Source organism: Bidens hawaiensis, unplaced genomic scaffold, assembly GCF_021521415.1.
Source record: "Bidens hawaiensis isolate Kalapana, Puna unplaced genomic scaffold, B.hawaiensis_p1.1 tig00022698_1, whole genome shotgun sequence".
Lineage (NCBI taxonomy): Eukaryota > Viridiplantae > Streptophyta > Magnoliopsida > Asterales > Asteraceae > Bidens > Bidens hawaiensis.
The window spans coordinates 24,900-38,487 of record NW_027493550.1 but is presented as its reverse complement, the minus strand read 5'-3'; the positions used below and the strand labels follow the sequence as shown (position 1 = coordinate 38,487).

The 13,588-nt window shown below is 35.6% G+C and overlaps 1 protein-coding gene across 1 annotated transcript; it reads left to right on the top strand.

Moving 5' to 3' along the window:
- Positions 1-5,209: 5,209 nt before the first annotated feature.
- LOC143566143 (pentatricopeptide repeat-containing protein At1g08070, chloroplastic-like) lies at positions 5,210-13,233 on the top strand. The gene is made up of 5 exons (XM_077052915.1): positions 5,210-5,470; positions 7,806-7,944; positions 9,368-9,835; positions 10,637-11,338; positions 12,313-13,233. Exons 1-5 carry the CDS (start codon positions 5,210-5,212, stop codon positions 13,206-13,208), a joined length of 2,466 nt encoding a protein of 821 aa, XP_076909030.1. The 3' UTR covers positions 13,209-13,233.
- Positions 13,234-13,588: the final 355 nt, after the last annotated feature.

Sequence of the window (13,588 nt, the reverse complement as noted above, 5' to 3'; positions counted from 1 at the left end):
CAGTAGTTCCTATAATCAATATTATAATAATATTAATATTTAATATTATTATAATCTCAATACTAAACTGGGCTGTATAACTAATCTGGGTGTAGCTGAAACGCCCAGAAAGTGGCAATAGGCTTAGGTTGTGATGTTGTTCAATGTCTAATACTTAAAACCGAACTTGGCTCAGACTCCCGTTTTCCCAGCTGAGCCAAGTTGCTCGTTTACGCGTTCAGAAAACACTTATGGGAAAATAAGCTTGAGTAAATGTATTGGTTAATAAAATGATTAAGTTATAAAGAAGGATCACCTATTAGGGTCCCGGATTAGCCACGAGGCCCGTTTCCGTTTATTCAGTTTGTTTTAAGAAGAAACGCGAACAATCCACCCGGATTGTCCAGGTTTCTCATAGAAAAGTTCATTTTTACTTAATTAGTCCAAAAATATGATTTTTGATCACTCTTGGTGTTTTGATATTCCCGCAGATTCACTAGTCGCGAACTTGCCGGTTTTTATAAAAACTGAATTTGTTTAATATTCAGATTAGCATAATTAATTAACCGTTAATCATTAAATTATGAAAATTTAACCACTTATCAATTAAAATATGTATATTTTTATAAAAATATTTCTGGAATTTGTTTACTGATTTATTAATTTATAAAAATTCATTTTATCAGCTATATTTCGCCTGAAAATCGTCCGTTTACCCCAAACAATTTCCAAAAATTCCACAAAAATTCCTGAATGCTCAATTCATGTCCCAAAACAACCTGTATCAATTCCAGAATGTAAAAAGCTCGTGCAATATTCTTTTCGGCCCAAATTCGGCTGTAAAAATTCACACAAACGCAAATAAACAAAACACCTTTAACTTCTCAAAATGATCCCAAAATTCATATGTGATCAAAGTACATTAAATATGAGTTCCCAGAAAAATTTCATAATTTTTGAAGTATTTTAGCTATTTTTCCCGAATAAACGTCCCAATTCGGTAATAAATTCGCCAAATATTCTCGGATGGTCGAAAAATTACCAAATTTGAACAGGGACTCATTTACATTGTCCCTGATGTCCCTGCAAAATTTCAAGTCCTAAAAATATGCACATCACAACCTTAACCTAAATAGCCCGTAAGCGAGTGTTTCGGCATTACCTTAGCGGGTTTGGCTCGTTTCCGACCTTTTAATCAAGTTTTCAGGTTCTTGTGCTTCTAAGAAAGCTAGGTACAATTCCTATATCACAAACATATTTCATCAACATAACAGCCCTTAACTTAGGGTTTCGGCTAGTGCACAAAAACGAACTTTTGAACCGTAAAAATGTCGTTTCAACCATTTAATCCGTGTTTATGGCCAAAAAAACTATCAAAACAGGTTCCTTACCATGTGTATGATCAAAACATGTTTATGGACCATTTTTAGGATTTTTACACGGTTAGGAATGATTTTTAGTAACCAAGACATGTTTTTATGGTATTAAACAAATTTAAACAAGTTCAAAAGCTACTTATTTAAGCTCTTTACCTTAGGGTTTGGGGGTTTTCTGGCTGGAGCAGAAGTTGTGTCCAGAGTTTTCAAGAAATGATGTTGAAAATGGCTTGAATCTAGTTTAAATGTGAAAGAATAACAAAGGGGGGGGGGGGGGGGGTGGCGGCTGCGGCCGGGATTCCTTATGGGCCCCCTTTGGGCTGTTTTGGCCCAATGATCTGGTTTCTCCAGCCCAAATACGAAAAGCCCGGTCCAAATTTAGTTCGGGTTCGGTTTTTGGCGCGAAAAACTTATCGGGTGCGTTAAACAGCGCGAAAACGAGTGTTTTTCGGCTAGTTTTGTGTAAAATTATAAAAACATGCTATATGTTTGTAAAAATCAAAAATATTTTCACGGATCACTTAAAACATTTCAAATAAGTGTTTGGTAAGTCTTTTTCGGCTTAACGGATGATACATGCTTGGTTTGTAACTATCTTTTGCGTTTAAATCTATAGCGGGTAGTTAAACGAGCATGTTTTCGTTTAACTTGTTTGCTATCAAACTAAGACCATATTTCTAATATTTTAGCTTGTATAGATCGTATATCACTTATAGATGGCCCCCCGAGATATCTGGGTCATAACCCGACCCGTTCGGTTAATCGTTCGTTTGTTATGCAAAAGGCGTTTATTTGCTTAATCGGTAGATACGTACTGAGGTGTACCTTGTTTTGGCTCAAATGTCACAGTTAGGATGGGTATAGGTCAAGATGGATAAAGTTAATCCATCTTGACCCAAGTAAAGGTTAAATGCAAAGAGTTTCAACCTCAAAAAAATATTCAAAAAATTTAATTAAAAAAATAATAACTCAAAATATAAATCAAAAACACAAAAACTAAAATAACTAAAATGTCTCCATTGTCGTCCTCGTTCATAAAAATAAAAAAAATAAAAATAATAAAAAAACTCAGTTTTGTCTCGGTTCAGGTTCAGTTTTTTCTGTTCATTTTTTCTTTTTTTTTCGTTTCGGTATCTATTCGGTTTCAATGTTTTTGGTTTTTGTTCGGTTTCGATTTCTCGGTTTTATTCGGTTTAGGATGGGTATGGGCAAGATGGGTAAAGTTAACCCATCTTGAACTAAGTAAAGGTTAAAATACAAAGGGTTTCAAAAACCCCTCAAAAAAATATTCAAAAATATTAATAAAAAAATAACTCAAAATATAAATCGAAAACGCAAAAAGTTAAATAACTAAAATGTTTTCCCCGTCTTCTTCACAAAAAAATAAATAAAAATAAAAAAATAAAAACTCGGTTTTGTCTCGGTAAGGTTTTTTCAGGTTTTTTTCGCTTCGGTTTTGATTTTTTTTTCATTTCGGTCGGTTTCGGTATATGTTCGGTTTCAATTTCTCGGTTTCTATTCGGTTCCTTGGGTTTTGTTTGAAATAAAATTGGATAAAGCTTGTTTTAGTCTATTTTAACCCATAAACAAACCCATTCTAACCTATAACCTTAAGTCACTAGCATTTTCCCAACCCATCTTGACCTTCTTGTAAAATTCTTTTGATCCATCCTGACCTATCTCAATTTTAGAAATTATCCAAATTGACCCAAAACAACCCATTTGGGTTTGTTTTCCACCCTTACGTGTCATCATAAGAACAAATGGTGGCAAGTGACGGTCCGACCTAGGGTGTGAGTTTCAACTATAAATAGGGGTCATTGGTTGCTCATTTGTGACATCCCAAACACCAAACCACTCTCGCTTTCTCGAAGTTTGTGCCACCGAGTTGCAGTCACGACGCCACTATAGAGTTTTGACGTTTCATACCCCGACACCCTATGTATAGTCAAAGTAACCCTGGTTCATCTTTAAGCATTATACCCATTTTAAGGTAAGAGTTATGTTTAAGATATTTCAATTCATAGCTTAGATCCTAATCGAGGGTATAGCCTAAACCTTGGAAAGTTTATAGATATATTTAAGATTTTAATATATATATATATATATATATATATATATATATATAAAGGTTTACATAAATAAACGTTTATTTATTATTAACAAACATAAAGTTTTACATGCAAAGGCTATTATTAATTGACTTTCTTCTAAACGAATAAACATTAATTTTTATAATATACACATACATATATATATATATATAAACAGAAAAGCATGACGGGCATGTAGTAACTGGAAGAGTGACAATACCGATAGTCAAGTCTCTTGTCTAAGGAAAGTAATTTGTATAAATCCCAATCAACCGCGGGACCCGTTTACTTTCCTGGAGAGCTTGATGAGAGTGTTCTAATTAACCTATTAGGCCAAAGCATGCCACACCAAACGTCATACGAACTAAAGTAATCATTTTGAATAAAAATGACTTTTATATTAAAATAAATGTTTTACCAAGGTTTAAAGCTATAAATCTGACTAAAGGTCTGAAGCTAGATCATTCGGTCTAGATAAATTACTAAATTATTATTCTCGAACTATAGGTCCAAGGTAATCATTCATCAAACACAGAGAAATTGTTAGTTGAACAACTCACCAAAAGGTGAATACGCCTAACTTTTTTAATATCATGAATATGCATTTTTTTTAAGTATTTACTCTTTTAGATTATGGAGGGTTATCCATATGTAAAGAGTTAGAAAAGTATTTACATGAGGGTTGGTTCAAATCCTCTAAAACGTTTTGATACAAGGTAGTAATAGACACTCAGGCTAAAATACACATGTGTCTGGATCCTTACATATATGATCTGTAGTGGGCACACTACAGACATACTGACCATGAGGCAAGTAACTGTCTCTAGGGCGCGTAACCGTCCACTAAGTGGTTTGTACGTATGTTTAGTTCCGATGAGATGGGATTGAGACCCACTGAGTTTTTGAACGCTATTGGTGATTGTGCCATAACGAATTATGAAAACCTTTTATCGAGTCAGCGTTGTTCACCAGCATATAGCTGACGTATTTTTTTTTTAAGTTTTTTCAGGTGGAGATAGAAGATCGCTAGGCATAGGATACAGCTGATGGCTCAGCTAATTTTGTAAACGAAGCATACAAACTTGTTTTATAAAGCAAGTAATTTTGTAAAACGAAAAAGGGTATTTAATTTCCTATGTTATGAAAGTAAATATTTTATTAAACATTTTCCGCTGCGTAATCAAACTTTGATAAACTAACAGAACCGGTACCAACTATTGGTCACACGGTTAGGCCCCTGAGGCTGGGTGTGACATTTTAAAAACAAAAATGATCTTTTTGAGCATATTGTTGAGCCAATGAAGAAGAAGTTCAAAAAATATTATGAAGACATACCACCCATGTTTACTTGTGCCGCCGCTTTAAACCCCTACTTGAATGTTGCGTGGGTTGAGGGGTTGATCGAGGAAATATTTGACAACATGGGTATGCATGAGATCGATACGATGTTGTCGACGGAAGCAAAGGATTCTTTTAACAAATTCCTTCAAGAAATCTATAATCATTATTTCAAAATTTATGGTTTAACCTCATAGTCGACTTTTGTGGGGCAAGCAGCAACAAGTAAACCATGTAAGGACAAGCTTATAAATATAACGAATGTTGTTCGTGAGTCGACGGCTAAGAGGCAAACGAGAAACACACCAACAAGTGAACTTGGGCAGCAAACTATGTAGAAGGTGCATCGGTCGAGGAAATTCGCAACTTGATATTTTGGCTTGGTGGAAAGGAAAGCAAAACGAATTTCCTATTCTTTCCGTAATGGCTCGTGTCTTGCTAAGCAACCAAGCTTCAACGGTTGCTTCGGAATCGGTTTTTTCACTTAGTGGAAGGATATTATCGATGCGAAGAACCAGAATCACCCCGGAATCCTTAAAGATATGCATTTGCCTAAAGGATCATTTGAGCGCGGTGGATCGTATACAAGACATGGCGAACTTTGAATACGAAATACCACTCGAACGTCCAATTAAAGAGGTGGAAGAAGGGCAATCTTCGGATGAAGAAGACGAAGGCGAAGATGTTTGACGAATTTTAATTCGTATTTGTTCTAGTATTATGTAACACGAATCACTCAATCAATGTAACAAGTTTTTAAAGTGTTATTTGTTTGTCTTAAATAAAAACTTGTCTTAAACTAACTCTTAAAGTCATAGATATATATATATATATATATATATTATAAAACAACTAACAACCGCTTCATTATAAAACAGCGAACATTATTACAAAACGATTAATTACAAGCATTATTAAACCTTAAACTAAAATAACAAACACTGTTCGTTATTTTCATCCCTCTCACTACACCTGTCAAGCTTTGTTACCGGCGGCGGGGGCTTGACTTGCAGAGCCGGACGACTCTCCCGCTTCTGCTTTTTTAGCGTCCAAATGTTTTTTTCCTTACAATACTTATTGGTATGCTTACGCATAGTGGAATTCGACCCCACTTTCAAAAAGTTGTCACAGTATTTGCAGCGCGCCATATCCTGTTTGTCGGTCATAACACACAGGTCATAGTGAACCTAAACCTCAGGGCATATCGGGGTGTCGATGACCATAACAACATCATCGTTGGTTGCCATTGGTTTAAACCAAGAGTTAGGGAAGTGGTTTAACAATAATGGAAGTGTTTAACAAGTTAGGGAAGTTGCTTAACATGTTCTAAACCTAGTCTATCTATATATAGTATGTGTGTGTATGTGTTTGAACATTCAAAATCGGTTCCAACGGTCTAAAAACGGTAATATAGCCGTTGGAACCGGTTCCCAACAGTCATATTACATTTAAAAATGAAAAACCCGGTGAAACCGGTTTTCGGTTCCCGGTTCCACCGGGTCATGATTTTTTGCTACCGGGTCGGGTCCGGTTCCTGCCCGGTTCCTGACAAGAACTGGTTCCATTTTATACCCGGTTCCAAAAAACCGGTTCCTACCCGATTTCGAGTTTTAAAAAAACCTGATTGATTTGTGTACCTCTACTATCTATCTAACCTCTCTAATAAATGAATCAAATATAGGACACGTGTCGTTTTCTCAATCATCCAAAATTCCTTTTTCCCGCCCATACTTTATTTTAGGGTTTTATTTTTCATATATATATATATATCTACGGGTGATTAATAATACCAAAACCGTATTCTCCTGCATCCCCTTTTCACAATTAAGGTTATCTTTGCTCCAGATTCACATTATTCATCTCTGATTTTTAATTGTCAGCCCCTGATTCTTGATTAGCAGGCTTCATTTGATATCTAACGAATTGAATCTGGCTACCATTCTTAATTGATGGAGCGGAGAATGGAGTCCAGATGAAAAGGACGGGTTCAATTCGATGATTAACGAATCATTAAGGTATGTTGTTGTTGTTATTATTATTATTGTCATTCATCCCTTGATTCCTAAAGTAGGCCTCTGATTCAGTTGATGTTCAAGAATCTAGATATACAACTGGGTTTAATCTGGCTACCCATCATCATCTAAGGATTTACCAATCATGAAGGTATGCTATGTTTTGCAATTTTATGTTTCCCAGTTCACCAAATTCAGAACGAACCCTAATTCACATTAATATTTTAGTAGTAATGAATGATAAATAGGGAATTGTTCACAATATGGTAAAAGTGACAGACTTCTTCTTTATCAATTTAGAAGTCTTTTCACAAAAAAGACTTGATGATATTTACAGTTGTTAAAGGTTTCTATTTAGTTTTTATTGGTTTAATTTATGTAAGTATATTGACCCATACTCTAATATGAAATGTACTTCTAAGTTCCTTAGTATTGGAATACTATGTTGGTTATATTAATTAGACAATTACATGATAATTTGTTGAAGATTAAATACAAAAAAAAAGGAGATATTTTCAACCAAGGCACAAGTCACCAATAATTTGCTTGATAGGCTTTTAGTATTTACTATTTAGTTTTGTTTTTTTTTTGTCATTCTAGCATAAGAGCTAATCAACTTATGATCATTCTCTACTATGTATTGCTTGCTTTTGTCTCTTTATATTTGTCATTGTTAGTCGTTTGTATAAAACCTATAGTAAGTTTTTCATAATCTGTTTCCACTAATAAATTATAATAAGACCGGTTACAAATTTGTAACTAATATAATAACAAATTAAGTGTAGCATCACAAGGTCTAATATAGAGCTCTGTTTTTTACTTTCAATGAATATAGGATTTGCTAAATTAGATTCTTAGTTAGCCTGAATCTGTTAAATTATATATCAACTGTATATAAAATGTACTTCTAAGATCCTTAGTATTGGGCCTCTTGATTTTAAACTCACAAACAAGAAAATTATTTGCATCAGTGTCCATGTATTTGCGAGTTTATTGAATTTTTGTAGATCCTGATGATGGAGATGAATTTTATGGAATATTTGAAACATGCATATAAGAAGCTTGCCAATTGTAATCCTTCAATTAAGTCTCAGATTCACTACGGAGAGCTTACGGACTCGGTTATTATGAAGGATAGACAAACTGGTAGGCCAGATGAATGTTTAATGTGTAGGCGTGTAGCATATATGGTAGTTTGTTTATTCATTTAATCGATATACTGTCACACATCCACAATAAGTTAAATCGTTTGATGAAATGTTTGACAACATATAACTTTTTTTTCTTTGGTTTTAAATTTTTATGGCATTAAGAAGTGTTAACATTCTAAGAACAATTTTGTTATAGGCAAAGCCATTGTTGAATTATATATGTTGTTTTACAGTTTCAATTTTGATGTCAACCTTTTTTTGTTAACCTTCGAAGTCAGACAATAGGATTTCGAGATTTCTTTCTATACCAAACATAGAAAAGTTATATCTTTCCTTCACATATGTTTTTATGATGTGACTTGGAGAGCATGGTATCTAATGCTTCAATTGACATAATTTATTTTAACTGCTGGATGACTGATGCTATTGGCATATCAACTTATTTGTTAGTAGCTTGAAATTGTTGGTCTAAAATATGGGAATGGATGGAAATGAGGTCTTTAGATTTTTGGTTAATTTTCTAACGTTCAAAGGTTTATAGCCTTTGGTCTGGGTTGTTAAACAAACATTATATGTTATTTTACGAGTATATGCACTTTTGTATAAGTACAATATATGTTCTTTTGTCAAAATAGTATTAGTAATTGTACTCTTATATTTTATTAATTGATATATTGTCTTGGGTAGCGGTAGCATTATGAGTTTAAATTTAAATGGCTAATAGTTATGCTGATTTTATTATTAATTAAGTGTATCACGGTAAACATAAAATAGAGATGAGACAATTGTGGGGATTTGGGGTCGATTTCCGACACAAAATTCACAGGTATGGGTTTAATTTAAACGGGCTCATACATTTTAAGTTACCTATAAGATTACATACATATTTAGGATTTTTATGTATCAATTTTGTTCTTATTTTATGTAATGCATGATTTTTTTTAAAAAACACTTATGGCATGTATAATTAAAATGATTCAACCAGCGTAGTACCACCTTTGGGGCATATGTTAATTTTGTTTCCATCTTTGCAGTCCCTAAACATCAACGATTTTGAAAACTGCAGCTGGTGAAAGGAGGTTGGTTCCCTTCATGTGCCCGTGAGCATGGATGTTTTGGTCCAAGAGGTGGTGACACAGCCTTTTTTTTTTATTAAATTTGATTAAGAATTTATATTTTGATCAGGTGTTGCTCTTGATCAGTTTGCTTATATTCCTTTTGTGGAAAGGTCTTAGAAAACTTATGTCAAGAACAATATTTTATATTTTTCATGTGATATTTTAATCATTTTACCTAAATTTTTTATTATTCGACTTTATTTTCTTTGGACCCGTGTATTACACGGGTCACTAACCTAGTGTATTGCTAAAGGAAAGTATACCCAAAGGAGTCATCTTTAATTCTTTAATTCGGGTCAGGTTCTTTATTCGGGTTACTACATGCAGAACACACAATTATGATAATCTCATCATTATCATCATCTTTTCTTATCACTATTCCACCAATTCACGCTCAATTCATCAAAACTGGCCTCCACAACTCCACTCAACAACACCCACCTGATCAATTCACATGGAACACAATCATCAAAGCTTACTCACTAACCTCATCAGCCATTCAATTTTACAACTTTATGCTTTTATCCAACACCCAACCAAACTCTTACACTTTCCCATCTCTTTTCAAATCATGCGCAAGAGTTGATGGGTTAAATGAGGGTAAACTGGTTCATGGGCATGTGTTGAACCTTGGGGTGTCTTTGGATAAGTTTGTTCATACTTCTTTGATTGATTTTTATGTGAAAGTTGGAGAGGTGGAGGATGCACGGTTGGTGTTTGATAAAAGTCCCCTTAGAGATGCGGTTTCGTTTACCGCGTTGATCACAGGTAGGAATGGTAGACGAGACGGGTTGGGTCAGGGTCGGAACGGGTCGGTTTAGAAAAAAAAAGGTTATTTTGGTTTGGGTTGAAATGGGTGTTGGGTAAGTACGGGCTTCAGGTCAGAACGGGTTTAAAGCCAAAACGTATTGGCCTAAAAAATGGTTATTTTTTTTATGTATTATTATTATTTTTTTAATTACTATACATTTTAACTTTACTATGGTTTTCGGGTCGGGTCCGGGTCTGGGTGTCGAGTTTCATGGGGTTGACCATTTTCTCTTTACATGAAACTGGACCGAACTGATCAGACACGGTTATTTACAATATGGCTGGTCCCGAGTCCTAAGAATTCCACTAAATGGATCTGGGTCGGGTCTCACAGCTTTGACCATTTTCTCTTTACCCAAATCCGGTAAGACCCACGAGATCCAAACCAATTAAACCCGATTATATACAACAGGTTCCGGACCTTCTGGTTCCGGGTTCTAAGAATACCACCAAACGGGTTTGGGTCTTACCTGTTTGCGCACCCATAGTTACACGTGCTTAAATGCCAGTTACGTGCATTCCGGTGTCGGTTATGCGTACTGGGCCGGGAAACACGCGTTTAGTGCCACGTAACGCGCGTAACCCGGCCGCGGTACGCGCTTAACCTGGTGTTCTGCACAAGTAACCGGCATTGGTTATGCGGGCGGAGTTGGTTACCTATGTTTACCTCCGGTTACACTCGTTTAGGCATCTGTGACGCGTGCAGCGTTGGTTGCAAATGATACCGGATAGTTGGTCATCAAACAACATTGATTACAGGGTATATGAATCAAGGGCGGTTAGAAGATGCACGCAAGTTATTCGATGAAATGCCTGTGAGAGATGTGGTGTCATGGAACTCTATAATATCCGGGCATGCCCGAAACAAATTGTTTAAAGAGGCGATTGATCTGTTTAACGAGATGCAAAGGGCCAAAATCAAACCGGACGAGAGCACATTAGTCACAGTTCTTTCAGCTTGCGCTCAATCAGGTAATCTTCCAACAGGAGAACAAATCAAAACATGGATTGTAGACCGTAAGCTTATTTCAAATGTTCGGCTTGTTAACGCGCTTATTGACATGTACTCAAAATGCAACGAATTAGACAAAGCTAGAAACTTATTTGACATAACAATTAACAAGAATATAGTCACGTGGAATGTTATGATTGGCGGTTATACACATACAAACCATTATAAAGAATCATTAGACCTGTTTAGAACAATGCTGCAGTCGAACTATGAAGCTAATGAAGTCACGTTGTTAAGCGTTCTTCCGGCTTGTGCTCACATGGGTGCTCTTGATATTGGAAAATGGATCCATGCTTATATTGGGAAGAAGTTTACGGAATCATCTAATATGTCTCTTTTCACTAGTCTTATTGATATGTATGCAAAATGTGGAGATATAGAAGCTGCAAACGCTGTTTTTGAGAGTATGAGACACAAAAGCTTGGCCTCATGGAATGCAATGATTTCAGGTAAATGAAAAATGGGAAGCACATAAGGGTTCAGCTAACGGGTCAACACGGGTAATTTTTAAGTGCGGGCCAAAAATGATTTCAGCTATAGATGAGAAATGGGATGGTCATGATGGGTCATGTAATGGGTCAAACTGTAGGGACTGGCTTAAAATGGGTAATTTTTAGTGCAGCGTCAAGAAAGTGTTGACGGGTCAGCCCGACTGTTTTGACCTGCAAAAAATAATTACATATTTTGGCCTGAAACCACTCTGAACTGTCACCCATTACCCAACCGACCCATTTTTCCACATATAAAAGTTAGTTGCTTTGACCAATAAAATAGGCAAAATATATTAATTAGCTACTGATTCAAGTTTGCCTAAAGTGCAGTCAAATGTTCATAATGTCCAGAATTGTATTATTCTAAAGAAATTACATAAGTACTATAGTTCAGTTGGGTCAGCTCAACACGTCGCTGCACTTAAAAATTACCCGTTTTAAGCCAATGCCCACAGTTTGACCCGTTGCCCTTTGACCCGTTTTGTCTTAACTAATTTATATAATTTACCCATTTCTACTGTTACACAACAACCCAAATTAACAGCTCGGATCATAACATCTAACTCTGTAAGCTGAAAAATGGGTTGGTTGGGTGACGGGTCAGATTGTGTTTATTTCACAACAATCAGGCCGACCCGTCAACACTTTCCTGTATATTTTTCCTATTTTGTGTATATTTAGTGTATAGAATATGGCTTATAGGTGATATTTAATGTATTGATTGCAATTACAAGAACTATAATACGAAAATAATTTATAAATAAAATGTTTAAGATTTTATAAGTTTTCCGATGCAGACATACAATGTAGGTGATATTGACTCGTTTAAACCACCAACGCTTTTAGCCCATTCATATATGGTTAATTTTTATATTTTAAATATTTGAACGGTTACAATAAACTTCAACCGGAACTAATACCTATAATATCAGGGTTATCCATGCATAGGCGGGCCCACGAAGCTATCGAACTTTTCAAGAATATGGTCAATGAAGGTTACACACCGGACGACATAACTTTTATAGGTGTTTTATCAGCTTGCAGCCATGCGGGTCTGGTCAACCTCGGTCAACAATATTTCCACTCCATGATCCAAGATTACAAGATTGCACCCAAACTACAACACTATGGTTGTCTAATCGATCTTTTAGCTCGAGCCGGTTTGTTTGAAGAAGCCATGGCTGTGATCAAGAACATGGATGTGAACCCAGACAGTGCGATTTGGGGTTCGCTTCTTGGCGCTTGCGTGTTTTACAAAAACGTTCACTTGGGTGAATATTTTGCTTCAAAAGTTCTTGAACTGGAGCCTGAAAACTCGGGGGCTCATATGCTTTTATCAAATCTTTACGCTGCAAACGGTAAATGGGACGATGTTGCAAGAATAAGAACAAAGTTTAAAGACGACGGGTCAAAAAGAATCCCGGGTTGTACTTCAATCGAAATAGACGGTATCGTTCACGAGTTTCTTGCGAGTGACAAAACACATCCGACGAGTGACAAAATCTACGCAATGTTGGAAGAGGTTAATCGGCTTCTTGATGAATTCGGGCATGCTTCTGATAAGTCTTTGGTGCTTTACGATATGGAAGACGAGTTAAAAGAAGGTGTGTTATGCCAGCATAGTGAACGGTTAGCTATTGCTTTTGGGTTGATTAGTACAAAGCCCGGGACAACGATTAGGATCATGAAGAATTTGCGGGTTTGTGGGAATTGTCATTCGGCTACGAAGTTGATTTCGAAGATTTTTGGAAGGGAGATTATTGCTAGGGATCGGAATCGGTTTCATCATTTTAAAGATGGTGTTTGTTCTTGTATGGATTGCTGGTGAAAGTGTTATTGGAGGTTGAAGATATGCACATATTAAGGATTTGTAAACTATGTAGATTTTTTTGGTTCACATAGTATAGAGACTAGAGAGTATATTTTTTTAAGTTGTGAATTTTTTTTCCTTCCAAATTTTATTAAACTCAAAACGATTACATGCCTCACCTCCTGTATTTGTTGGGTTGCAATACGATAATATTATACTATTATGTTGTAACTTATAACCCTACGATATAAGTGAGATAACTCGAAGACATTGTCGTGCAAATTCTAACGTCCAGTTGTTATGATTCAGTTGAATCGTCTATCTGCATTTTCCGATTTTTGATTTAGTAGTCTACTTCTGATAAGGATGTATTCTCTCAATATGATTTTATAAGCTGG

Bases quoted from the DNA above. Each gene is read 5' to 3' on its own strand.
- LOC143566143 (XM_077052915.1), top strand. From the start codon at position 5,210: ATGGCTCGTGTCTTGCTAAGCAACCAAGCTTCAACGGTTGCTTCGGAA. The intron at 5,471-7,805 runs GTTTGACGAATT...GAATTTTTGTAG, and splicing joins AAGAAGACGAAGGCGAAGAT to ATCCTGATGATGGAGATGAA. The intron at 9,836-10,636 runs GTAGGAATGGTA...CATTGATTACAG, and splicing joins GTTTACCGCGTTGATCACAG to GGTATATGAATCAAGGGCGG.